Source organism: Alternaria burnsii (assembly GCF_013036055.1).
Source record: "Alternaria burnsii strain CBS107.38 chromosome Unknown 705, whole genome shotgun sequence".
Classification (NCBI taxonomy): Eukaryota; Fungi; Ascomycota; class Dothideomycetes; order Pleosporales; family Pleosporaceae; genus Alternaria; species Alternaria burnsii.
Genome location: NW_024066107.1, coordinates 787666 through 813752, shown reverse-complemented (window position 1 = coordinate 813752; position 26087 = coordinate 787666). Strand labels below are relative to the sequence as shown.

Sequence of the window (26087 nt, the reverse complement as noted above, 5' to 3'; positions counted from 1 at the left end):
ATCGGGCCTTCCGCATCCAATAGCGTATCGCATATATATCCAGATCTTCTATAGAGTTAATCCATCACACTTCTAAGTTCCACTATCACATTTCTACTATAACGCTTCTAACCCAACGAGTATTTCTGTACAAACATCGTCACGCACGGGATAGTTCGTTCGTCCGTTTCCTCTCTGACTATCATCGCACATTAGCATAGTCTTGTTTTCGAAAGATTTCGGGCTGGAATAATTGCCATTCACCTTCACCTTCACTTTCACTTCAACTTCTCAAAGCGGGCAAAGGTACACCTTGGTGTCTTGGCGCACCCACAAACGCGTCAGTATAAACACTCATTTCTACTGGTATTTGAAGCGGTACACATACCTCGCAGTCCCTGACAGTCCAGCTGTACACATCCACACCATGGTCTATAAAGGATCCGACAGTTTCTCGCATGTCCCAAGCGATCCGCTGAGGACTTACGAGACTTACGGCGGTGAGTTAAGAAGATGTAAGTTCGATGACAACCACCTTCTTCATGACCCCGCGTCGTATATAATACAACGACTGACCGAGACAGCTTCGACAACTTCCATCGGCAACTCCTACGGACTTCTTCCTTCGCCTGGAATGGCATCCACGTTGTCCTCTGATAATCGGACACCAGACGCTCCAGCTACTACGAAACGTAGGCTGGAAGAGCCTGGTGCAGACATCGACGCCGGCGGACAAGACGAGGAGCAGCTACCGTTTAGTGAACCCGACCACAAGACTCCTAGAAACTGGGAGAGCTCATATCGCGAGGCCAAGTTAGCCTACCTTAAGGTGAAGGGAGACAATCTGGCGCTGAAGGGTTCCCTTATCGCGAAGGATACACAGCTAGTCGAGAAGGATCAGAAGATCGTCCAGCTCAGGCAAGATGCGACTCGCGTCAGAGAGATCACAAATCAACGGGACAAGACTATCAACGAGTTCGAGCGCGAAAATCAGTACCTGAAGATCAAGCTTGCAAACGAGCAAGCCGTACACACCTACTTGCACCACTTCATCGCCAGCATGCCTCCCGAGCGCCGCCCGCATGTACCTTCGCACATTCCTTCCCTCGATGAGACCGTCCGCAACAGCAAGGACTACTTACATCCGGACGCGCCACGCGAGGGCCTCAAAAACTTTCGTGGATTCCAACCGACTCTTCACTACGCCGCCGGCAACGGCAAGGTCAGACCCAGCAGGTATGGCTCCAACGCTCACTGGGACTTGGGCCTCTGCCTCGTACACTTCATGACCCTCAACGCATGTGAGCATGGGGCTGTATGCGAGTTCCGCCATCATCCTTTGACTGGTCCTGAGCGTCAGTACATGCGCTTCTTGACACAGGGTGATAAGTTTCTACGCCATAGCGACGAGTTCATCATGCGCAAGAATGCGGGAGGAGCAGCATAGATAGGGGGTGGAGGTGAGGTTGGCATTGGTCGAAGGATTGGATGGCTTCTACGATTGGTATCAGGCAGGAAACGTACCTAGGGTACTGTTAGATCAGACAGCGTTAGCTGTATAAAGATCAAATGAGAAATGATTCATGTATGTCCTCTTTGTCGTGAGCATGCTATTCTAAGGCACAACAACATCTAGTACCCTCATGCCACCTTCCCCGTCTTTGACTTTCTTCACCTCCACCCATCCATTACCCTCGACTCTCACAATCTTTCCATCGATGCATATACGTCTCCATCTGCCTTCCTCCTCTTTGCCCTCAAACACAATCCTCAGTCCATCAATGCTCTCATATCTCACATCCTCTTCCTGCACATGCAAGCCGCCCTGGTATGCTTTACCCATGACAGCCATGACCTCACCCCCACTCCTCGGTCCAAAATGCACAAGGTGCATAGTGCCGTCCAGTGGCTTACTAGCAGGCGATATACAAAATGGCTGTTCGAGATGTGAGACCATGGAGGCAAGAACGTACATGTGTTCTTCCTCCGGTAAAGTAACCCACTCAGCCCCATTTTGAAGAATGGAGATCCTGCCTTTGTAAGGGTGTGGTGGTGAGCCGTCAGCAGGGTACAGAGCCTCCTTCGCAGCCATCTTGAAGCGCTCAACACCGTGTTTGCGGTACTCGGCTGTGTCGCTATCTCCAACTAGAGACGCGTGCATACCCCAGCTAGCTACTACAGCGCCGTGAAGGACACCATTACCCTGTTTGTCCTTTGGTAATTCTTCTTCTTTTCGGGCTTCATCAGTGAGAAGACGTGCGCCGGGGGAGAATGTAGCTGTGAAAGTGGGCAGAGGCTTTGTTTCCCGTGATCCGAGTGCGGGTAAGCCCCATGTGTTCTTCCCTCCAGCGTTGATCGAGTGGTACATTGCATTTGCCGTCCCCAAGGGCAGAAGTACAACTTCGGGTGGGATATATGTTTGCGGATTTGGCGTCTTTGATAAGAGGCCGTTTACAAGATCTACAATACCGCCGTCTCCTGAGAGAAGGATGATACGTAGTCGTCTACTCTGATTGGCAGCTGGGAAGAATACTTGGTCTGTGAGTCCCAAGATGCTGGTTGCTGATTGGGTGGTATGTATGCTTATTTCTTTTACCACTTCCTCGTCGTAGATGCCTACGAGAACTGGACGTACGACATTGGAGAAGAAGTCTTCCGCGCTCCTGTCACCGGAGCCAACGGATAGGATGATGTGTGTTTCGCGCTGTTGGGTTGAGTCCTTCGGAGGTTGTGGGACGAGAGGTTGCTTGGACACATCGATCAAAGAGGGCGTTTTTGTGGCATCTCTGTGTTCTTGTAACGTGACAACGACTTTGGAATGGTTATCGATACACTTCGCTTCGAAGACGATCTTGTTGTGGGGCTCTCCAATGGCCGATGAACTCATGTTGAAGCCCTAGTGCGATGAATGACTCAGGTCGTCCTGATTATACAATGCGTTCGGAGAGATGTTGAGGGATACCCAGTTCGAAAGTAGACTGCAGGAAAGACAGATAATGGATCAGATCCAGGATATGGAAGACTGATAGTGCAATCCTACTGCATGCAACACGATCCATTTTCACAGGGCGTAGATAGATCTTCGCTGCCCAATCGCGCAATCGACAGATCCCACCTTCCCCATTTTTCGTTTACAGATGCGCTAGCCCGTGTGCGTCATGTTCAGTAACGTTACTATCTTGAGACCAAAAGCACGCATCAATCTGAAACATTTCTGGCCGAACGGATTTTTGCGAAAGGGGGCAGGCTACGTAGCGTGATATTATTGATGCCACGGATATTGCGAGGGATCGCTTTCCTCGACTGACAATTGTCACATTTGGGCAGCGGCGTCAGCACGTGTTACGTCATCACTTGGCAATACGAAGCAGTCTGGGCTTGAGCAACTCAGCCGCGCTTGTCAGCTACACCAACAAATTGACATTGCGGCGCGGACAGTCGACGTCGCATACTACAAACGTCGGGGTATCACCAAATCCCTCACCTCTTACACCCGCACCTTGGAGTCACGAGTGTCCAGGACAGCGACGGCGAATCCGTCGAACTCCGCGCAATCGCGACGACGCCCAAATCGCACATGCGACCCTAATACCCGCCCCCAACACTCCATACAACAACCGCCAACATGAACGGCTGGCTAGTCTTCATCATAATCCTGCTACTGCTTCTCTCAATCTCCTACTTCGGGTGGTACTTTTACGCTCGGTGGAATGCATCCCGCAATGGCCTACCACCGCCCTCGATGAACCCCATGGTCGCCTTCAGCCGCTCCTCGTCCTCTGGTGCCGCAACTTCAAACTACCCCGGCCCTGCGCCCACGGGCATCAAAGGCTGGTTCGACACCCAGCTGCGCAAGTTCAAGAACAGGAACAACCGGTACACAACGGGTAGCGGCTATGAAGACGCAGGCTACAGCGGCGGACGAGGTGTTGGCGGAGGCCGTGGTGCAGGCAGTCGTCTTGATCCCGATGAAGCCTGGAGTTCGCGCGTGGGCGATGAAGCATACTATGAAGAGCAGGAACTCGGTCTCCACGAACCCGTATCTACCCATGGACAAACTGCGAACCCGTATGCAAGCCCTTCCCCATACAACAACACCACCGAGCCCAGTCGCGGACGCAGCCGCACGCGAGACTCCTACGACGAACACCTTGACGCACAGAGCACGCGTAATCCTTTCGGCGATGACAACGCGGCGAGTCTAAGAGGCGTGAGTCCCAGGCCAGTGCTAGATGCTGATACGAGTTATCGGGGTGGTGCCACGGCAACCATGCCAAGCGCCCCCAAGCACAAGAAGGCGGGCAGTGTGGACAGCATCGACAACAGCCCAACGGAGAGCCGGAGAAGTGTGTTTAGAGAGGGTTTATAGGTTGAGGACTTGGATGTAGGGAGGAGGGAGATGAATAGCTTTTTCTGGTACTATACTTGTATTAGGGTAGGCAGGTTTTTTTTGAATGAGGTGTTTGACCTCACGATTGAGATTCCAATGATATTTTGGTTTACTTCATGCTCAGCAGAAGGTCACCCATGCTGAATTTGATATCACGATGCTAACAAGTGCTGGTCAAGTCTGATAACTATGTCGCTCTTGGTCTTGTCGTCAAAACCTTCGAAAAAAAAGGCAACCAGGAAGCCGCTTCAATATCAGTCGGTAGGCCAGCCAGACTCAACACGGGCGCTCCATCTTCCGTATTCCTGTGTGACTTCACTACATTGTTGGACCGACTCACTTGGACGGGAATTCGTCTCATCTAAACGTTACTAAGGCTATCAATCACACATTTTTCTAAGGCTGGCGTATCTAATGAAGGGAAGTGGGTTGGCTATTAACCCAACGATGATACTTTGATGCACTACTTCAGCACAACTGAACACTCCTCATAGTTAAGATTGATGTCATAGTAGAAACCACTTCCACTGTAACACTAACTACGTGAACATCATGCGCGGTCTGTGCGCGAATATACGGTCACGTAGACTTGTCTCATGCACATAAACTTTTCACTCCATCAACGTGAAACCGACACCTAGCCTTTGAAGTTGCTCTTGGAACGAACAAGCTAACCAAGCCTCTACACTGGCAAGAATAGGCATGTCGCTGCAACCTGACATGCGAGAAAGACTACAACGAGGCCCATATGGTCCAAACAACCCTCCACCGCCTCCCGCCGTACCCCCACCAGAAGCTTACGAGCAACAGCGGGGGGAAGGTCGAGGTCGTCCCAACCGCAAAGTACGGCAGCGAAGTTACGCAAGAGCTGAGGCAGAGCTTCGTAAAATAGAGCAAGAGCGCAGGCGCAGCCGTTCGCCTGCCCACCCTCGAGACTGTTCTGGTGAGTCGCCACGATACCGAGAGCGAACTCCTATGCGTCGCGAGTCAGTGAGCATTCCCTCTCATAAAGACAACCGGAGAGATGATGGCATACGGTGCTTTTGTTGCAATGAGCCAGGTGTGTTGCTAATATAGCCTGCTAATATACAATCGCTAAGCGTTGAGAAGGTCACAGAGCCGCTGATTGTAGCATCACTCCACATTTTGGCAAGAAGGCTTGCTTCCGGTGTGGAGAGACAGGACACATCGCCCGTGCCTGTAAGGTACGCGTTAGCCAGGTCAAACCTGAGGTCGAAAATGCTGGCGATAAGTCGAATAGAGGGTTCAACGGAGATTGCAACAATGACCAGGGCGACAACATGGGACAGGCTTCATCGCCCAAGGTTACTGCCGATAGTCGTTTGTCCGCCAACATCTGGCGTGACCAAGAACAGTTGAGTGTCTCCCCACCGCGTGCTGGTTACTACGTTGAAGACGAGGTAGACTGGGGCGAAGATGACGATGATGACCCGACCAAGTCTGGAAAGCCAGGCCAGTATCATATCCACCCACAGCGCCAGGCCATGGTTCAGGAGCCCTTCTTAGGTCTTCCACATTTCAAGAACGCAGAGGTCGATGAAATACCAGCGACAGTACAAGATCTGCGTGGCTACGATCACCGCATCAAGGTCATGTATGAACGCAAACCCAAGAACCAGCGTTTCATCAATGGTGGCAATGGTAAGGTCGCACCAGCACTGTATGGATCCGAGCAGCGACACGACCTAGGACTCTGCTTCGCTACCTTCCTCACGCGTAAGCGTTGCGAGATGGGTGTCAATTGTCCTTGGCGTCATCATCCACTATCCAATGCGGAGAAGGCCTGGATCATTGAGTATGGCAAAAAGAAGGGCAAAGAGTTTATCGACAACAATGACAGGTGGTGGTCTTACCCTGAGGTAAGTCATAGCATGTTGCGTATGGTTTGGACTTTGCTAATCATGATCAGGTACCGGTGCCAGGAGCTAACATGCAAGGCTGTGGTGACAAGGACACCTGAGTGCAGGTGATGATCACTGGAATCCATTGGATGCTAGGATCGTGGCTCGAAAGCAGGATTGGATGAGGTTGAGTATAAGTCAATCGTACAAGTTTGGGTGCTTTGGCATCGCTGGGACTGGCGCTACAGCAAGGCGCCACCACGTGTATGATACCAGCCTCGCACATCGTCAATGCCCTGCAGCCCAACGAGCATCATATTAGCAAACACATCCAAGTCATCCGGCTGCGCAACCCTCAAGACTTCTGTGAAGTCTAGCTCTTTGACAAGAAAGTGATTTTTGTCGTTCCAAGCCATGGCAAAATCGAAGGGGTTGGTCGCTCTCCACAAGTGTGCCGAAAGTGTGACGAAATTCCTAAGAGAGTGATCGCGGGAGCAAGTCTTCAATTGACCGCTGAACAGAGTCCACATAATTGCTATATGGTAGGCACACAGGACAGTCCGTCGGGCCGATTCGCGGAAAACATACGATTTCCAGGCTGTTCGAGCAACTGTGCTGGGATATAGTGGAATGGTCTCCGGTATTTCATCCTGCTCAGCTGCAATAGGTAGTAGAGCGGCGCCCATGTCCTCGAGGTAAGGCAGTAAGGTATCAGCTAGTGCCCAGAGCCGTATCCCACCACTAGAGAGAAGCATGGCCTGATATAACATAAGCGCTTGTGTATGAGCAAGAATCTCAAATGGCGTAATTGGCATGGCACTGGTAACAAGCTCTTGGGCGCGGCTAGTAATGTACCGTGCAACATGCTCAGAGTTGACGGCATTCATAGTGATGTAGAGGGCACATGCAGCATGCGCATCTTGTAGTGATCTTGGCATGTACTCTTCGTAAAGCATCGGGTGCGACCATGGTGTACAGGCTTGCTCTACCATCATCTTCGGCGCGAGTTTGATGTGTTCGAATGAGTACTCCACTCTCGACTTTGCGTAGGGTGAAAGATGCGCTGATGTGAAGGGCTTTCTGACTGGCCCAGAGACGTCTTGCAAGGCTGTGTGGTTCAACTGGTGGGACTGGGAGGCCAGCATTTCCGAAAGCGCGTCTAACGAGTTTGCGCCAGCGCAGAAGTCAAAATCCAGGATATCCGCCGTGGGGTTTGTTGACATAGCAGGCAGGTCGAAGTCGAATTCAACATCATCGTTGACTAGATCTGTAATATCTGCCGGTGTTTGTGGATATCCCATATCAGTAGACACTTCGGCTGAGTTAGTTTGCGAAATTGCGGCCTGCGCACCAGGTCTTGATGGATAGATGCAGGATAAGTGCTGTCTAGTACATCGTGCACAATGAGGCTGTTCTAAACCGCACTTGCGTTTCGATTTAGCGCACTCTGAGCAAGACTTTTGCCGGCCTTGGGAGTTTGTGGTTCGCGTTCGATCTGCTGGCATTTTCGACTTATCGGATGTGGAATGAGGTGAGGCTTGCCGCGCCGCCGCAGTTGCTGCCCGTCTTCCTCGTTAGTCAGCACTGGTGGGACGCCTCATTCAAGCTAGATCGTCTCCTGAATCTCTTACGACTACACTTCATAACGGCCGAACTCTGTCAATTGATTGATCTCCATGATTGTATTAATCTAGCATACCTAATGTATCAGTACGATGCATGGCGTGTCTGCTCTGTTCGATGATGGGTTCCAACTGCGCTCCGTCCGCGCAAGCGGTTGTGCGGACTTCCGATTCTCAGACCACCGAATTCGACGCAACTTCCAAACTATTTCTCCAGCAATGCGAGGATTCAGGGCTGTAGCACTCCCAAACGCGCAATCTTCTTCGTCTAGTCAAGCATGCCTTGTCGACCTATTCGCTCTTCAACTTGCGAACTGCTGAATCCCCTCTCCCATGTCCTCGGTACCAACTCTTGATCCGGTACACCACATAAGCTGCTGCACACATCGTCCAGAACACGGCGTCAGAAGCAGCTTGCTTGGCTTCTTCCGCGGCTGTCTTGGGTGAGTCGCTCCTCGAAAGTACCATCGCACGCTGTGATCTATCTCTCCACCTTTTCCAGGCTACCGCAAGACTAGCCACAAAGACTGTTGATCCAAGCCATACTCCTCCGAACACTATCAGAGCTCCAGATCCGCCCATCATAGCGCTGGTGCAAGTCGCAAAGATCGAACCGGCGACGACGTTGCCGATACCCGCCTGAATAATCGTTGCTGTACTGCCTACGGAACATCAGTGTCTTTTCTTTACGATCAACGTCTCGCTGTGACCTACCAGCGACAATTCCAGCTGGTCCAAATCCCGAAGCCGAGAGCGCTATAGCTGTGGCGATGAGCGCGACGAGAGGCACCACTATCAGCGCGGTCTCCCATGGGTGTAGCTTGATCCATTCGCCGATTGCCTTTACCGTACCGATAAAGCCAAGTTCCTTGACCTTCTTGACGGCTTCGGTCACAGCATCTTTGGCTTGTGTGGCCAGGAAAGTGGCCTTATCGGCGACGTGTTTCCAGACGACTTTGATGCCATCATTTGCTCTCACGGGGCTGTGACGCTCCCTAGGCAGTGCATGTCCCGTGGTGCCGCCTTTTTCATCATCGCCCGCACGCATCTCAGGCTCGGCATTGCTGCTAGATCTGTCTTCAGAACTGTCGCTTGCGTAGTCGGTAGGGTCATGTTCTATCTCCTCGTCGTTTGCCTTGCTCTCGGCTCCTGTTTGTTGCGGCCCGGTCGGCTCCCTTGCCATAGCAGCGCGAGTCGCACGTAGCATTCCAAGCCACTTCGGTGTCGGGATGAAATTTGCCATATCGTCTGACTAATGGTTGGCAGCAGTCTTGGGGAGGAATCTTTACTTTGATCTCGAGAGTGACGCGTTGCGAGGGTCTAATCACGACCTTGATGATAATGCGGGGCTTCAGGTTTGTCCAATCGGCTATGGCTTGATTCACCCTCACCATGAAGCACTCGCGCCTTCACCGCTCGGTGAAGTAAAGAATACAATGGAGCATTCTCAAAACAGCAGGTTTCCTGGCGGCCTGCAACCTACAAAATCTCCGTTGATGGCGCGAACAAAGATTGGGGATCACATAAGGACAGCGACATATGCGAGATACTATCAGAACTTCAGTGACTTCATTGGATGTCGATTGCCTCATGTCCACATAACGTATAAACGTGAATTTCTACTGACAAAAAGGTAAATAGCCTGATTCCTCTGCCATGAGCTCGTTGACTTCGTTATCGACGAAAGCGCGATGCACCTCTTTGGCCTTCTCTAGCTCGCACATTAATCTATCCCGTTCCCAGATAGTCCACGCGGCGAGGTCACGACATGCCTTCGCAGCCTTCTCGGCGGTCTCCTTCGCCATCTCCAGTTCGAGTTTCAGCCTTGCGTTTTCCTCGACCAAACGCTCATAGTCTTCTTTGGTGACGAAATCGTGGGAGAGTGAGGGCGGAATAGGGTCTTGACGGGGCGTAGACGATGACGTACAGTAACTTTGGAAAGGCTCGAAATGGGAAGAACTGGGAGAAGCTTCGTCGGCTTTGCCAGGACGACGTTTCTGGTACTCTGAGAGGTATACACATTCGCCGTAATGGGCGGTGGTCAATGGATAGGACGGACGAAGTTCGAGCGTTATCTCACTCCTCGGCAATCCACTGCTCGTATTGTTCAGTGTGGGATCTGGAGTGCGTTGCTCTGATATTTGGTCAGTGTTGATCACTTCTTCTAATCATTGGTGATGATAGTGAAGGACTTACATTGACAGAGATACTCCTCTGGGCATCGCCCATTGCGCCCGACGGATCGCGATTCCGCTCCATTACCATATTCTCAGCGTCCCCAAATACAAGTGTATATAATAGCGACTACTCGAGATATGGCGGCGTGAAGACGAAGAAACATTGGGCACGAACGCTCACGTGCACCCAGGTATCCACCTGCGTTAGCGCCTTGTTACGCATTCCCTGGTATCTCCAAGCTCCGCGGTCCTTCACTACTTGTCTTCTCGTTGCTCATACTTACACAATACAAACGTGCCTGTAGAAGGCTAGCTTGCCGTACGAGTCCTCGGATGTGTACCGCATGGTCAACTGGGGCCAAGGTGGTTTCCAAACTTGACTTTCCAAGATCGAGAATCTTCACGCCATCATCTCCATCTGACGTGTCGTGGTTATAGTTGTCTTCTTCACAAATGCAAGGTATTCCCGTTGATTATCTCCGTTAGCCCTCACATGTTCGGATGATTCAGTTCATGTCATGTATATAAGTAGACGTGTTGCCCAAGATGATGCGCGACGAAATCGAAGAGATCTATGCAGTGCATGCAGTTCAACAGAAGCATGGGCAAGGTGCTCGCGCTATTTTCGTGTGATTTGTAATTGAAGGAGATACGAGAGCAGCTGCCCATGTCAGTGTCGATTAATACAAGATTAGAACAGTATCATTGCTTATCCGTTTGAGTCAATGTCTCAGGAAGGAAGTGAACATGACGGAAGAGAGAGAATATGAATGAGGAACCACATCTACATAACGAAGATCGCCGATTACTGATGTAAGGCATTCAGGAATCGATGAAACGTCGTCCTTTTCTGGACCACGCGCCTGCTGTAGGAATGGCCAGGCAGATATACGGCGTTCAACTGTCAGCAACCTCGCGGCTGGCTCGTTCATCTACGAAGATGAGATCTGCCGAGAGATGATGATATCGACTCTGAGGAATGAGGATATATCCAGGACAAATATATCTACTCATGGTATCTCAGCGTGGACTGGACACAGCTTGTCCCCTCTTTCCCTCACTGCTCATACTGGTTTGTTCAACCTGGTCCTCCTTCACCGGAGGAATTCACTGCGCCTTCGTATACTAACGTGGTAATCACCTATTATAACAGCTCATGTTGGAATACCACGTGGCTTTGAGTCAGAAACGTACCTACCCGATCGGGTGTGTACATGTCAACAAAACAATAGGCCTCAGCTCATCGCTGTCAACACTGAACACGTACACCCACAACGATCCATACACACGCGCATTGGCAACCTCACAAATTCAACATGGCGAATTCATACCTTATGCAATCTCTGTATGACCCGAATTCGCCTGCGCCCGCCGTCAAGTCTGAAGCTCCTGTATCCGAGGAAGGTGAGATACGAGAGCAGAATGAGACTACAAACTCCGAGCATTACATACACGATGCGCGCCGGCAGCTGATAGAGTCCAACGGTACGTACTTTCTATCATTGCCATCGACTTTAGTGACACCCAGAAGAACCCATTGAAGTCGATCGTCAAGTCGACCAGTGCTGGAAGCCGACTGGCGCCAACAAGCAGCCGATAGGCATCAAGAGCGAATCTCCAGCTGCTCGATATGATCAGGGTATAAGCAGCTTCCCATCTTTCCTGCATATCGAGACTCCTGCGCCTCTTCCGCCACTGCTGGTAAACACTGCACATAAGTTGAGGTATCCGGTCGAGCGGTATCTTCCTCCCGCCGGGATATACTATGATCAGCTCGCTTTACCCACTGTCTTCGGCACCCACTTCTTCAAGAAGGAGTGCTGTAAAGTCTGTTGGATCATGCATTACAACCCGGTGGGCGGTTCAGCAACGTCATGCGGAAAGAAGTGCCAGGTCTGTGGAACAAGCCGCCACAAGCATGAGGTAAGATCCACCAAAGATCTTCAGCAGGGTCCTAATCAACCTTGCTAACAGAGCTGTCCACTATTATACTGCTCCGCTCAATGGTACCATGAACGCTGCGTTCCACACCGCCCAAAGACCCTCTATGACCGACAGATACGTCCTGAAGATGACGAACTAGCCATAATGTGTGAGATTGGTGTTCTGGATCGAACACGCGGCCCCAACGGTATCATAATCGCAAAGCCAGATCATCCTGTTGTGAAAGCCTTCTATGATGGCCGACCCGACCCACAGCCGATGACAACCAGGATCATGGATACAGAGCGAAAACCCCGCTCAGTGTTCACCACTACTGCCGAAGGTTTCTCGTTTGTCCCAAACGTCCAATCTCAACAAACGCTCTCACTGCGAAAGCGCCCGTTCAGCCTACCAAGCACAACCGTCAACAACAGTCTTGATCCTTACCTCCGAGATCCTTATACTCCTACGTATCCAGCTCGACATGAGAGTATTCAGCATAAGATTGTGATGGACCAAAACGATATAACCACGACCAATCCACTACACACTGAAGATAAACTTCAAGAGCAGGAGATAGAGATTCTCAAGTTGAAAATGGAGGCTGCTATCAAAGATCGGGAGGTTCGGAAGCTCAAGGCAGAGAATGATGCGCTCAAGTTAGAGAACGAGAAGCTACGTATCTATCCCATCAGCACCGGCGGCACCTTCGAGACTGGGAGCAAGCGGTCGCGCTCCTACTTCTAGTACAAAACGCGTTAAGCGACAACGGACAGACTTTGTCGAGTGAGTGTATGTGTTGAGACAGACGTAATCACATAGTAGGTGACGATCTCCAATGAAAATCGATGATATGTATAATGAAATGTGTAATCAAACGCAGTGTTGGATGGCAAGAGTGATGAGCAGAGAGTGACCTCGGGAGAGGGAAGATGAAATGACTAACCTAGGGGCAAACCTTCACTTGTGATTTTCCGATAGCGCGTCTTCTTCGCGATTCTCACCCAACCGGCTCATAGCACATCTCACTCGCCATCGCAGCTACGCACCGAATCTCCCGACTGCACATTCGTCCAGCGCCAATCTGTGACGGTAGCGCGGAAACTACCGTCATTGCAGATGTTCAACAGCGCAGATGGCCTGAGAGTCTAGAACGAGATGTTTACGCTTGCTAGGAGTATGCGCCGCAGGAACAGAATGGACGTGAACAGCGGAAGTTTACATGCAACCAAGGAGTGAACGTCTACTCCATTTTCGGTCTACATGTTGGCGCATTTGAAGACATTCTAGGCGAAAGAGACGAACATGTCTTATGGCTAAGAAGTAGACTTGTGATTTGTGTACAAATCAGGTTGGAGAGACGGTAACGGTGATGTTGATACATGCGTCATGAAGCAAATTGCTCCACCGGAAAATTCTCAGTAGTATTAACTGTAACCAAGTAACCCTTTTGCACTGCCCTCGGGCTATTCAAATTGGGCTGCCATGCCGCTCCTCTACTGGTACAGGGTCAAGATGTTTTCTCCAAGGTTGAGCTCTAATTCAAAGGCCGACGTTGCATATCCGGGCTAAGTAATCGCGGGGATTTTTACTTACCTCGATGGTATCCAGAACGCTATCGATACCTCGTAGCTCGGACGCATCGTTGTAATTGTATGTGTCGTAACCCCAGTTTTGAAGGTCCTCAACATCGGTGAAGCTGCTTTGTGCGAGGCTCGTCGATTCGGCCATCATCAGCTTAAAGAGCCTGGTGCCTTTGGTGACCAGTTCTTGAAAGTCCGCTTTGTGTTGCAAATAAGCGGATTGCCTTATCTCGCTCGAGCTCTTTGGTTCCGATCGTAGTGATACAGTGAGCTCATCGAATATTGCTGACACGCCGGTATTTGCGTCTTGACTCGCACTCGATGATGCCAACATATGCGCTCGTATCTCCGACATGGTCTCCGGAACAGGTGTGCGAAGCATATCGAGGGTAAGTTGATCTGGGGGTGTTTGAAAGTAATAAACGATCTTGAACTGCCGGTCATGCACAAAGTATGATGGAATGTTGAGAAACAATGTAGATTAACAGATCGATCCTGAGAGACTGTTGCGCAGTGTCATATTCAATGGACCAAAAGACTCATGTTGAAGGATCGCATGAGCGGGTCACATTTGCAATGTGAAGACATCTGATTCGATGTTCAGAAGCCGTCTCGCACTCGCCAATGAGCAATTCTATTGATGTGATGGACTCAACTCTATCTGGGTACTGACGACCGCTAGATAGTCATCGTTGTATCATCACTAATCAGACTGTACTTGTATCGATGTCAGTAACCCAATTCCGGATGGACACGCAATGCATCTGTGAACAGGTGTACGAAACGATGGGGGTTTGATGGCATTGGAGATGCAAGCGTGTCGGCGTTCGAGGCACCGACGCTATGCTCAATCGATCGAGAACCCCGCACCATCCCTGCAAGGGGCCGCAGATGCCATAGGCTACCATCTGACTTTCTCTACTCTGTCGCGGCCGTGGTACCGCCTCAACCAATCCCACGACACCAGCTGCTCGCTCTTCGCCAACTGCGTCGTCTTCAGTGGAGGCGCTGTTCGCATTAGTATCACAGTCCAAGTAGTATCTTATTAACCGAGCGTTCCGGAGACTGCCAGTCCCGATAAGTTCTTGGTTGGAAGCGCTCACGCTCGATGAGCTTACCATACAGACATGCATCCAGAACCCACAAACCGACGCAAGCCACACGAGTATGTCAACTCAGTCAACTGCATTGACGTGCAGATATTGCGCCGAGACCTTCCAACGCAATGGTCACCTTCAGCGTCATCTTCTTCGTCATACAGGCTCAAAACCTTTCAGCTGTAGGCTATGCTCGAAATCCTTCTCAAGGAGGTGTGTGAATCAGCTTCCTTTCAGTGTTGTATCAAATGACTAATATTCCGAAGCGATACGCTCTATCGGCATCGTCTCACCCACGCTCGGGCTAAACACCCACAGAGTGATAGAAAAAGAGCCTCACGAGCATGTGCTTCTTGTGTGAAAGCAAAGCAGCGCTGCTATGGTCAGAATCCCTGTACAAGATGCCATCGGAAGGATCTTCCATGCAAATTCAACAACGATCAATTAGAGAGCGCTACTCTTGCTCCCCCAACAAGCAATACTTTCGCGAACCACACGTCGTCCGAAATCGTTCACGAACATGGAACTGACATGACACCGCCTGACTTCAGTCCGGATCCAGGATCTACAACTGTCTCCCTTGAGACAACCTCGCAGATTACCGATGCTGCGCTGCTACGTCGGTCCCCCATATCTATTCCCATGGGCGATACTCTATCTGAGGGAATGCACGGCACAGACTGGTCTGGTCTTTCGCATATATCCGGCTCCGGAAACAGGTCGAATTCCGAATTACCCACGAACTTTCCTTCAAACGGAATAAACTACTTCAATGAGTTGTCTACCGACTTCAACTTACCACTCGCCTGGATGATCCCAGTGAACGAAACTTCCTTTCAGATGCCATGCACACTCGAGTCGGGCATATCAGATTCCTACATATCCAGTTATGGCAACATGGTCGCTATAGAGCCCACTGATAATGACGAACTTCCAAGACCTGAGGTCGAATCACACATTACTGTTGAGGCCCACAGGAGGGTCTTGGACAAGACTGCAGGCACAGTAGATTCTTATCTGACGTCCTCATGCCCGCCGTTTCCTATGCTCGAAGAAAACACATTACAAATTGTAGGCGCTGAAATTTTCGGTCATGTAAGTGCAATATCTACAAAAGCCTACACAGATGCACGCTCCTTTTACATCTCGGAACGCGGTCATGATGACATGCTCTTTCCCCACTCTCAAATGCTCCATGCTTTTGTAGAGTTGTACTTCGAGTATTTCGATCCATACCTTCCCTTTTTGCATCCAGTCAGAGTTGAAAGAGGTGACATTTGCGGAGTCCTTCTGATAGCAGTCGCCGCCATTGGAAGTCAGTACTCTGAAGCGAAAGACGCACCTACGTATACTACAGTGCTTCACTACTTGCTACGGAAAGCTATCAAAGTTCATGTAAGTTTGCATGCTGAATCAAAGCGGTGAAATCTGACGCCTTTGGGATCTCTAGATCTTTACAAGACGAACAGAGATGTCCTTCGCCCAGAGCGTGCTACTGCGGGATGTAGGACTTCTCGCATCTGGCCGCAAATCAGACCATGCTGTGTTGCAGCGAGAGCGAAATATGATCACGAACTTGTGCCGCTCTCTATCCACTCGCGCAGGTGCCCCTGACAGCGAGGACTTTGTAGTAGACCAAAATTTGGATCACGGATGGATGCCATGGTTGCAAGGAGAAGAAGTTGTTCGTCTCGTTCACTGCGTATACAGTAAGTCGAACAATGGAGATATTATGAACACAACCTTTTGACACTTCGAATAGCACTAGAATGTTTCCAGTTGATCTTGTTCGACCAGCGTCCGCTCTTCAGAGTCACAGATTTCGCCCAGCGCTTGCCTTGCACTCATGTTGTCTGGAAGTGTCGCACTGAGAAATCATGGAATGAGCAGAAGCGTTACAAAGCCTCCGACAACCAAGCGTCAAGATTCGATCACTTCGCCAGCAATATTCGAATCTTAAGTCTGTACGCTGACGAGAGAGCTATTTTGGACCAGGTGCGATCTTCACAGCGCTTGAGCGCCCTACTGAAGCCCGAATTGGCGACCGCTCTACAAGAACAAGATGTCAACTCCAATCGAGATAGTCTACTATCCTCTGGGGTCTCTCCAGATGAAATTACATACTTGGACCAAAGGATTGAAGACGCCATCGCATCTACACATCTCTCATGCCATGCTGGCGATCATACCATGTACGATCCAGTTGTGCACGTCATTTCTATACTAAGGAACATCCCACTACGGATGATTTACGCCTCAGTAGGATGGCAAGCGAACCTCGCTGAAATGCAAAAGACAAGGGAAAGACTGAAAGAGTATTTGCGACGCAACCCGGATACAGCCAGGATATGCTTGTGGCACGCAGCTCAGATATACGCGTTTACTCGGAATGATCGTCATCCTGCATATTATGCAACCCTTTCGTTCGCTATCGCTGTCACCTACATACTTCTCTATGACCAAATACTGAGCCAAAAGAATACGTCAAGGGATCTAGTTCGTCTAGACAAGATCAAAGAAAAGACCGACATAACTGCATGGGCAAGAGACGGCGAGGGTTCGAGAGTACATATCACAGGTATCGGCATATTGCATAGCACTGAGAGCAGTCAAAGATTACTAGCTCATGCAGGGAACATCTTGCGATCTCAGAGACCTTGGCGAGGCATCTCGGAGGATCTCGTAGCCTGCTTTGCACAATTGAGTCAAGGTAGGATGCCAAGGGGTATGTGAGATATCCGTCATGACGCAGATGGGCTTCATTCCTCGTCCTTCTGTGGCAAGACGATTAGATACAACTTCAGCAGTGGCATGACCAGCTTAGCCACATAATGTATCACAACACCCAGGAAGCCATCCAGATTTATGCTGGGAAAGCTAGTTCCTCCGCTCTTCCGAACCCAAGAGAAAGCCCGCGGTATCATGGCTCTTTCGTACTTTTCGCACGCATCCTTCACTTCTTCATATGTCGGATGTTCTGGGCCGACACTAGCTAAAGAATTCAAATGAAGCAGCCGAGGAAGCGCGTCGGCACAATCCGCCAGCGCCTGGTTACCTCCCTGGCCGCGATTGGGTTGCATAGCATGCATGGCGTCTCCTATCACCCACACCCGGGGATGTCCCTTACCATCTCCCTCCTCCTGAGCTCGTAACCGCCAATCCATTCTGGGTTGTGTACTAGCACGTAGTTGCGTAACGAGCATATTGGTATCCCCGGACTCATCGTCTCTGATGTCGATCATCCTATGGAACTCCGGCGCCCAATCCTTGATCGCATCGCGACAAACCTTTCTGTGGTCTTTGACCTCCGAGATGTCCTTGGAGGAAATTTTGTCGACCGGGACAACCAGACCCCAATAGAAGGATGCTTCCGACTCGTTGTATTGCAACGCAACCTTTTCGTTGGCGCCCTTGTGGTGTTCGTCCGCTACCTCCGCTTCTGGGAGATACAGAGCATAGTAGAATGACATAGTTCCGGCGAAGACGATGACAGGTCCTTGACGCAGTTTGGGAGGCAGGCTCATCATGCGGTTGAATGGGAGATTCCCCTTCGTTAGGAAAGCCCAGTGGCTATCCAAAAGCTTGATGTTATTCAGGCCAAGCTGCCTGTTTACCTGGACGACCGTTAACCCTTCATCTACCCTAACCTTATGTCACACCAACCTTGGAGTTCGCTCCATCAGCTCCTACGAGCACGTCGCACACATCATAAGTACCGTCGGAGAAGCAGACCTTAACCTTCTCTTTACCAGTCTTCTCGGTGATAATTTCGTAGTGGTCAAACCCCTTTCCGTACTTGATCAAGCCGCTCTTCTTTATAGGCTCAAGCAGTATGTCTCTTAAGACGACCCTGTTGATACCAGCTGACTTTGAATAAGTCGGCAAACGCGTTAAGTCGACGATTTCTTGGAAGTTCGTGTTGAAAAGCGAAGGCGCTGTCGCTTGTGCTCCGGAGGATTTTCCAAGTTTAGCACTTATCTTGCCAATGTGGTCATCAGTCAAGCATGCGCGAAAGCCCGCCTGAGATCCAGGTCCTAATCGGATTTGGTAGCCCTCTCGATTGGAGTCCGCTCTATCACGCTCGTAGACCATGACCTGGACGCCATTGTTTCGGAGACCGTTCGCTAAGAGGGCACCTGCCAGGCCGCCGCCAACGATGACAACTTTGAAATCGGCCATTTCGAGAGATGAGAATAAATTTTTGGAGAAGACTGTTGATAGATGACGGGTAAATGGAAGAACTGCGGACATGCGAGTGATTATAAACTTGGAGTGGCTGCCTTCCAATCCCCCAACCCGCACTTCGACGATTCAGCAGCCTAGCATATACGTTGTTAAACGTGGGGTAACTCAATCACTATCACCGACTGTGTCGGCCCATGGCGGGCACTTTGTGTGGGCTGCACGCCATGTGGTAATGAATTATCAACTCCGAAGATGTTCATTGGTCCCACCATGAGCCGCCAGCCCCACAGGCATCCCCGTCACTCTACACAGCTTCGCACAACGACTCCCAGACCATCCACAGCGAATAGCAATGCATCGGCGTCTATGTTTGACCGGTAGCCGGAGGTATGTATCTATTCTGGCAGAGCGATTGTAAGAAACGTATGCACAACATTAATCAACTGACATCGATTGGGGTAGTGGAAGTGGGAGCGACCCTTATTCTTGCGCAAGAGAAGATTTACATACACTATGACCATATGTAATAAACTTCCATCATAAGCATCAATTATCTCTAACATGCCCATGCAATGGCGTCGGTGGATCGACCATAAAAGATCTGAATTTCCATACAAGAATGGCTAGATACCGATGTATAACGGCGCATAGCTAGATATCGAGGTCTGTGCATCGCCCAGGTATCAGACTCAGTACGCTAGAGGTCGTCTCCTTTTCTACGCTTGTCGTAGCCCCTGTGACATCTACTTTATATGGTGCAATGCAACTGGATGAGCGATCAGCCGCGATACTTCCAATGCAGCAATATGGATCAACTCACCTGTCGTCGTGCAGGCACCAGATTACTGTCTTCGGGCCATCGAGCCACCGAACTTGCTTCACAGCGAACTGTGCGGCTGATCCATTGAAGGGCCGTCCATCTTGGTTCGCTCGACCTGCGATAGCGAGAAGCGCAATCTTTGGTTTGGGCTCTACTCTCGACATGACACCCTCATAGGCACCTAGGTGAGCGTTCCAGAGGATTGCACTGCCGTTGATGATCATATTGAACATGAGCTGACCACCATCGCAATGTGAGAATACCTTGGTACTCCTGTCGTGGACGTAGTCGAGGAACGAACGCATCCCATCAGTCATCTTGTCCTTTGGTACGAGCTTATCTAGCTGTAGGAGACCATACTTCATCCCATTGGTGATGTCCAAAGTGCAGGTATAAGGAGAGACTTCTCCAGTGTAGACGACTGAGGTGTCCATAAGATCGGGATGAGGATTGGGCATAAAAGCATGTAGTGATGGCCAGACATGTACTGCAAGTGAAGCAAGCGAATGATCAGGCATTTTCGGCTGGCCTGGAAGAGCCTTGGCTGTCAGAACCTCGCCGCGCTTTGCTTGATCTCTCAGAGCACGCGTGAACAGTGGTATACGTTCTCCGCCAGATACAGGCATAAGTTGCTCATCCGGGACGCCAGCGGAACGAAGAAGATTTATAGCTTCACAATTGGCAACAACAATGGCTCCAGTTCTAATCGCGATGCGATCGGCTCCTGGAAGGTGATCGAAGTGGGCGTGAGAGATAAAGATGTAATCCGCTTCGTTCACGTCTTCAACCGCCAAATATCGCGGCAATACGGATGGCCGGTCGAGCCATGTATCCAGAAACATAGTAACTCCACCGGTTCGAAGGCGAAATGTTGTCGCACCTACCAAAGTCAGCGTTCCAACTTGTCGCATGGATATCACTGAACCATACCAAACCATTCTATTGTAGTACCTGTCATCGTGTTTGGCATGAAGTTTGAGTCTATCCTTCTGATTATATGTATTCAAGCCGACTATCCATACACTCAAGAGCAGTTAAAGACTTACTTTATATTTGGCACCAGGGTCCGTAGGTTGCCTACTAGCAAGTCTCAGGTGGGGACGCAGCCGACGGGGAAGTCGATCTGCTACTAAGCCATTCTCGGCCGATTCGGAAGAGAGCGGGGATCGAGCACACGAGGATGAGGACACACCAGTATGTGCGACGAAGCTAGCGGGCGCCACTCATGCTTCGTACATCAACTTGCACCATCAGGTTATGATGTCTAGGATCTCCCAAATCGCAACGTTGTTCATTACATACCACATATTTTTGCCAGCTCGACAGACGTGACGGTGTTCTTGTTTACTTCCAGTCTCTATCTCTCACTACTTTTGCGCTTGCTTTGAACAAAACAGGTGCCCGATATATTTATCAAGCCTGAATTCGTCTTCTCGCTGTCCTCATTCAAGTCTTCAGCACTACAACTTGTCCTCATCGACATAAGTACGAATTCCTGTCCCCTCGAACGCGCTAACAAAGTAGTCTAGCTGTCTGAGATCGGATTTCGTCACTGTTTCGTCGATCGTAAAGCGAAATCTTGCAACCAGCATTGCAAGCGTGAGCGTGATCTCTGCATATGCAATATTGATTCCGAGACACTGCCTTGCACCCTTGGAGAAAGTTACGAGATACCTCTCCAAGTCTTTGGCATCTGCAACTAGCCATCGGGATGGGTTAAAATCTCTGGCATCTTCGCCCCAGATGCTCTCGTTGTAGTGCATCGAGTAGGCAGACATACCGACAATGGTTCCGACAGGGATGACCTTCTCGTCAACGACAAGTGGTTTCGTTCCGTCCGGTACGACTCGCGGAAGTCTTCCAGGCACTGCCATAGCGCAGCGTAACGCTTCCTTTACACAAGCAGTCTGACCGCGTTAGCTTTGTTTTGCTATTTATGAGAGAATCATACCAGATACGGAAGTTGCTCGAGTCTAAGAAGATCAAAATCGTGCTCTGCCGTAATGCCAGCGTCTTTTATTTCATTCCTGAGATTGTTGAATATCGTTGGGTCCTCTATGATCGCTTGGATGGCAACTGCGAGGGTTGTAGCCGTTGTATCAGATCCTGCAATCAAGATATCCGAAGCTTCAGCCTGCACCAGCTTGTCATCCAGATGCTGCATAGCATCGAAAACAATCTCACGGTCCAGGCATTTCCCGGAACTCTTCAAACGTCTGAAGTTGGCTACTGTGGCAGCAACTGCACGAATGAGGCCCTGGAACTTTGCCGCTGACTCGCTGAGCTTTGCTGCGACAGCAGGCGGACATTTGTTAACGATGATTCGGATGAAGGGGAAGAACGACAGGTCCCATAGCGATTCGGAAGCCAGGTCAAAACATTCAATGAAAGGTGTGTTGAATGTGTTGTCTTCAGACTCGGTAGTCAGATCGAAGGACTCTCCGAAAGCAACTTCGGTAATGAAGTCTACCGTTAGACATCTGTTACACGTTTGTTAGCTAATCTCCGGTTAGCTTGCTTCGGTTCCGGTACCTGAAAGCGTGATACAGATTGATCGCGCCATTTCCTTTCATCTCGGCGATCCTGTCGCACATGATAGTGACCTTTGTGAGCAAGATCTTGTTCATGGCTCGTACAGAAGACTTTGAAAAGAAGTTGCTAAGTAGCTTCCGTCGCGCACGGTGCAGTTCTCCGTCATGCTCTACAAAGACGGAATGGGGCGTGTTGAAAGCATCATAGAAAGACTTTTGTTTGGGAAACGTATAGCGTTGCGAGTAGATGGTGTGGTAAAGCGTGGGATCAGTGATGTGTAGCTCGTTTGGACCGATGCGTAGTACACGCGTATCTGTCTTATCGTCAATGTTCTATTCGAAAAAACCATGATATAGCATACTGTATGTTCGATGAAGGTGCTCGAGAACTTCTTCAATCTTCCCATGCTTGCTCAACGGGTATTGCCACCAACTCGAGAAAATCGCTTTGTAGGGACCAGGAAAAGATGCCAATGGATGGAAGTAGACCAGATAAACTGCTCGAAACGATCCCAAAGTGATTGCGAGGGAGATGATGAAAATCGTTAACTCAAGAAAGGAGCAGTCGCCTAAGGCAGAGCTTGCCAAGCTTTCCTGGAGACGAGGAATGATGGTTGCGCGAAACATCACGGACCAGATGATATGGCAGATAAGTGTAAACCTCGAGCCATGTTCATGGATCTTTCTTATATCATACAGTAGCTACTATCGTCCCAGAGGGATCAATGTTGCAATTCCTAAGTCCGATTACCTTGTGTTGTGGAGAGTCGTCGTACGCAGGCGACCTATTGCCGACGGGGCGGTGGCCGCGGGTCCCTTGAACGTTCTCGTTAGCACGACCAGAGTTCCGACGGGGCTGACGTGTCGGCAATTATGAGTCAATTTCCGATGAGAAGCTTGACTGATTTAGGCTCAAGTGCGGAGGTGCCAACATCATGCTATTTGCGCAGAGTTCGCGTTGCGAAGAGACCAATCCTGTCACCTGCTGCAGTCGACTTGAGACGTCGCGACTCACAACACTGGAGTTGAACTGACTCCTGACTCACCATGCCCTTGTGGGAGGGTTACGAAATGGTCAAATGCATGCAATCCGCAATGGCGAAAACTTTGGCAAGTAAAACCGTAAACGATGTTCGATGCTATATGATGGAAACAATATCTCGACCACTCGAGGTGTTACATCTCAACTCGACCGAATTAGATTGCTAGCTAGCTGTAGAGGTTCGGTCTTGGCCACGTTACTCGTCATCACCTTTTCCCATCTGTCCTTGAGCCAGCAAGCGTCGCGTCTTCTCGACGCGGGCTTGTTCGATGGAAATCGCCTTGGTAGAACCGTCCCGACCTGGGTTGATGCTCAGTATATACCACCTCAATATATTCCACATTCCTTTCGCATTCTATATCATAGTGCGAAGGAGAAACAACAAGGCCGCTTCGAGGAGTTTGTGAAGCACTGTGATCATCGTTGCATCGAGCTCGAACAGCATTGTCTGGAATCCGTCCTTGCACTTGTCCCGACTCAAGGGCTCTTACTCGAAGTCGAAGAAATTCCAACTCAGTCTCTGACTTTGTGAGGCGGTTCCGAAGCTTCGCGTTCTCGATCTTATATGCTTGACTTTGTTCCTCCATCTCTCGTATCTTGGTGGTCATAGTGCTGATCTCACGCGTGTAGATGGCGGCTTCTGCCCTCATTTTGGTGTGTCGCTGTTCGGTGGCCACATTGTCGCTTGGTATCTTGTTGTCCTCTCGCAGAGGATTGGCATAGGAGGCCGCCAGGCTATTCAAAGACTGGGTCGTTCGGTCAAGGCGACCATGCAGCTCGCTCGCGACCACTTTGGTTTCTATCTACTTTCGCTGGAGCCTTAAGTTATTGGCTTCTTGGTCTGCAATGAATGGCAAATCACTGGTGAAAGAAATGATATTATTGTGGTATGTCAGTAAGAAACGTATAAGTGCTTGGCCGAATTTGCTCACAACAAACGATCATCCATTGGTACTGTATTGCGTTTTAGCGTTGATACACCGAGAACGGAACCACTCGTCTTGATATTGGTATAGAGATAGCTGAGCCGAGGATCACGCGGATTGTTATGAGTGTTATCTGGAACCATGTAATGACATTGAGGGACTGGTGAACAATTCGAACACAAACAGATCCTGTGCATACGCGGCTTGAATAGAAGGATTGGCTCGGCGTGTGGGGTTCTGCAGCGTGTGGGTAAACATAGAGGCCTTGGTAATGAAGGTGAAGAAGAATATTCTAGGTACCGTACCGCAAGACCGATACCGCATCATTCGAGCGCTCTCACACCGACACTGCGCTCTGAACTACGCCCGCTCTACAGCCAGTCCGATCGAGTTTTCGCAGTTCGATTTGATTGACGCAGACACAATGCCGCGCGGTAATCTACTTCGACACCTCTTCAAGCATGGTTCACACGCGAGATCAAAATCCCACGAGCAATCGCCGATAGTCAAGAAAGCTGAAGAGCCAGCGACTATCGCATCCGAAGATCCCTCACAAACACTATCACCTCCACACACATCCAGGGCCCCTGCCATTCATGTCCTGCCTCGAATCACCGAAGAAGACTCCGTTCCTTCTGCTACCACACCGTCTCCCGTAGTCTCAAGCGCAGGAAGCACGGAATCTGATCTCCTATCCATCACCACTGTCCTCGACATAAATGCGCCTTCCTCCCCGCCGATCATCGATCCTGCAACTCTCACCACGCGCGATCTCGTCTGCGCCGCCATCGATGAGTCCATAACAGCAATTGGCACTCATATCGACACGCTGGAAACTACGTTGGCGCTACTCCAGGCCATCACTGGTTTCAGCGAGACGGTCGGAGTGCTGAATCGGGAGATGGAAGACAAGAAAAGGGTATGCAAAATGAAGCTTAGGGAGCTGGAAGAGTTTGAGAAAGCTGTAGAGAAGATGAGACTTCCGGATGACGAGGCTCATGTAGCACAAGATTGATTGTGTCCGCCTATCTGGGAGGGGAACAAGCATCACCAGAACCCGTGAGCGAAGGTGGAACGGATTGCAGATTTGTTTAACCCAAGACTCTGGGTGTCGTTCTTGAAGCGTCTCTCTTGTGGCTCACGATCACACATCACTTTTCTGGCTAACTAAATATCATCACAACGACTATGGTCAAGCGCTGCATAGAGTTAGCAATCATACAGAAGTTTACATCATCTCACTATTTAGAAGCAGTGATATATCACGGTATACATCAATCCCATGATGACTAACTTTGAGATGTCAGGAGTATATTACAAGACTCATGTAGGTGACAGGCAGTACACAAGTGATTACTTTTGGTCGCTTTCGTCTTTGTTCGTTTGTAAAGCTGGAGAGAGGACCATGCCAAGAATCAACACATAGTTTAACAGACTGTAGACACTTTCGAACCGGAGAATGGCCGCGACTGCTGCCTAATGTTGGCGAAATTGGCCCGCTTCAAACCCATCACGCACTCATCCACTGTCTGACCTTGCTTAGTGATGTGCATGGGCTGTGTGACCTAGCGAGACACTTCTCTACGAACATGAACTAGAGCTCTCTTCAACCACCATACTACCGAGCACGTCCTCCGTCGTGCGTACCCTGTATTTGAGCGACTACGGAGCTCAGGTAGCTAATTGTGGGCGTCGAAGGCAACTCCAAGAACTCTCTAGTCAGATGACGTACGTCGTGTTACTGATATTATAATTATGACACCTGGCGTAGCAGTAATTTTTCTGGAGATCACCGGTGCTGCTGGGATCAGTATAACACGCCAGTTGGCTTCGCTCGTTAGTCAAGATGGAACAGGTTGCGAGTGGGATCGCTGTCACCACATACCAGCATTCGTTCTCTGACCATCTTCAAGCGGGACAGGCACTCAGAGTGGGGTAGCATTGATCGAC

General features: G+C 50.0%; 10 protein-coding genes across 10 annotated transcripts; 4 read left to right on the top strand and 6 right to left on the bottom strand.

Moving 5' to 3' along the window:
* Positions 1–406: 406 nt before the first annotated feature.
* Positions 407–6350, top strand: GT037_000305 (uncharacterized protein; the record flags this gene model as incomplete). The annotated part of the gene is made up of 8 exons (XM_038925352.1): positions 407–494; positions 564–1280; positions 3621–4325; positions 4538–4630; positions 5101–5212; positions 5264–5312; positions 5575–6249; positions 6300–6350. The coding sequence occupies 8 exons, from the start codon at positions 407–409 to the stop codon at positions 6348–6350; spliced, it is 2490 nt and encodes an 829-aa protein (XP_038791208.1).
* On the bottom strand, positions 1595–2866 carry GT037_000306 (uncharacterized protein; the record flags this gene model as incomplete). Its single annotated transcript, XM_038925353.1, has 1 exon — positions 1595–2866. One exon carries the CDS (start codon positions 2864–2866, stop codon positions 1595–1597), a length of 1272 nt encoding a protein of 423 aa, XP_038791209.1.
* A 123-nt stretch (positions 6351–6473) lies between the features above and the next one.
* On the bottom strand, positions 6474–10118 carry GT037_000304 (uncharacterized protein; the record flags this gene model as incomplete). The annotated part of the gene is made up of 5 exons (XM_038925351.1): positions 6474–7797; positions 8239–8515; positions 8568–9101; positions 9481–9987; positions 10046–10118. 5 exons carry the CDS (start codon positions 10116–10118, stop codon positions 6474–6476), a joined length of 2715 nt encoding a protein of 904 aa, XP_038791207.1.
* A 1228-nt stretch (positions 10119–11346) lies between these two features.
* Positions 11347–12700, top strand: GT037_000303 (uncharacterized protein; the record flags this gene model as incomplete). The annotated part of the gene is made up of 3 exons (XM_038925350.1): positions 11347–11515; positions 11559–11953; positions 12005–12700. 3 exons carry the CDS (start codon positions 11347–11349, stop codon positions 12698–12700), a joined length of 1260 nt encoding a protein of 419 aa, XP_038791206.1.
* A 749-nt stretch (positions 12701–13449) lies between these two features.
* GT037_000302 (uncharacterized protein) lies at positions 13450–13891 on the bottom strand (the record flags this gene model as incomplete). The annotated part of the gene is made up of 2 exons (XM_038925349.1): positions 13450–13452; positions 13550–13891. The coding sequence occupies 2 exons, from the start codon at positions 13889–13891 to the stop codon at positions 13450–13452; spliced, it is 345 nt and encodes a 114-aa protein (XP_038791205.1).
* Positions 13892–15164: 1273 nt separating this feature from the next.
* On the top strand, positions 15165–17256 carry GT037_000301 (uncharacterized protein; the record flags this gene model as incomplete). The annotated part of the gene is made up of 4 exons (XM_038925348.1): positions 15165–16028; positions 16084–16342; positions 16396–17190; positions 17249–17256. 4 exons carry the CDS (start codon positions 15165–15167, stop codon positions 17254–17256), a joined length of 1926 nt encoding a protein of 641 aa, XP_038791204.1.
* A 136-nt stretch (positions 17257–17392) lies between these two features.
* Positions 17393–18812, bottom strand: GT037_000300 (uncharacterized protein; the record flags this gene model as incomplete). Its single annotated transcript, XM_038925347.1, has 2 exons — positions 17393–18247; positions 18297–18812. The coding sequence occupies 2 exons, from the start codon at positions 18810–18812 to the stop codon at positions 17393–17395; spliced, it is 1371 nt and encodes a 456-aa protein (XP_038791203.1).
* A 657-nt stretch (positions 18813–19469) lies between these two features.
* Positions 19470–20596, bottom strand: GT037_000299 (uncharacterized protein; the record flags this gene model as incomplete). Its single annotated transcript, XM_038925346.1, has 3 exons — positions 19470–19584; positions 19639–20518; positions 20569–20596. The coding sequence occupies 3 exons, from the start codon at positions 20594–20596 to the stop codon at positions 19470–19472; spliced, it is 1023 nt and encodes a 340-aa protein (XP_038791202.1).
* Positions 20597–21098: 502 nt separating this feature from the next.
* GT037_000298 (cytochrome p450) lies at positions 21099–23945 on the bottom strand (the record flags this gene model as incomplete). Its single annotated transcript, XM_038925345.1, has 6 exons — positions 21099–21545; positions 21590–22118; positions 22171–22483; positions 22532–22854; positions 22921–22985; positions 23703–23945. Coding segments are annotated over 6 exons (1920 nt in total), but the record flags the coding sequence as incomplete, so codon positions are not given.
* A 463-nt stretch (positions 23946–24408) lies between these two features.
* Positions 24409–25152, top strand: GT037_000297 (uncharacterized protein; the record flags this gene model as incomplete). Its single annotated transcript, XM_038925344.1, has 1 exon — positions 24409–25152. One exon carries the CDS (start codon positions 24409–24411, stop codon positions 25150–25152), a length of 744 nt encoding a protein of 247 aa, XP_038791200.1.
* Positions 25153–26087: the final 935 nt, after the last annotated feature.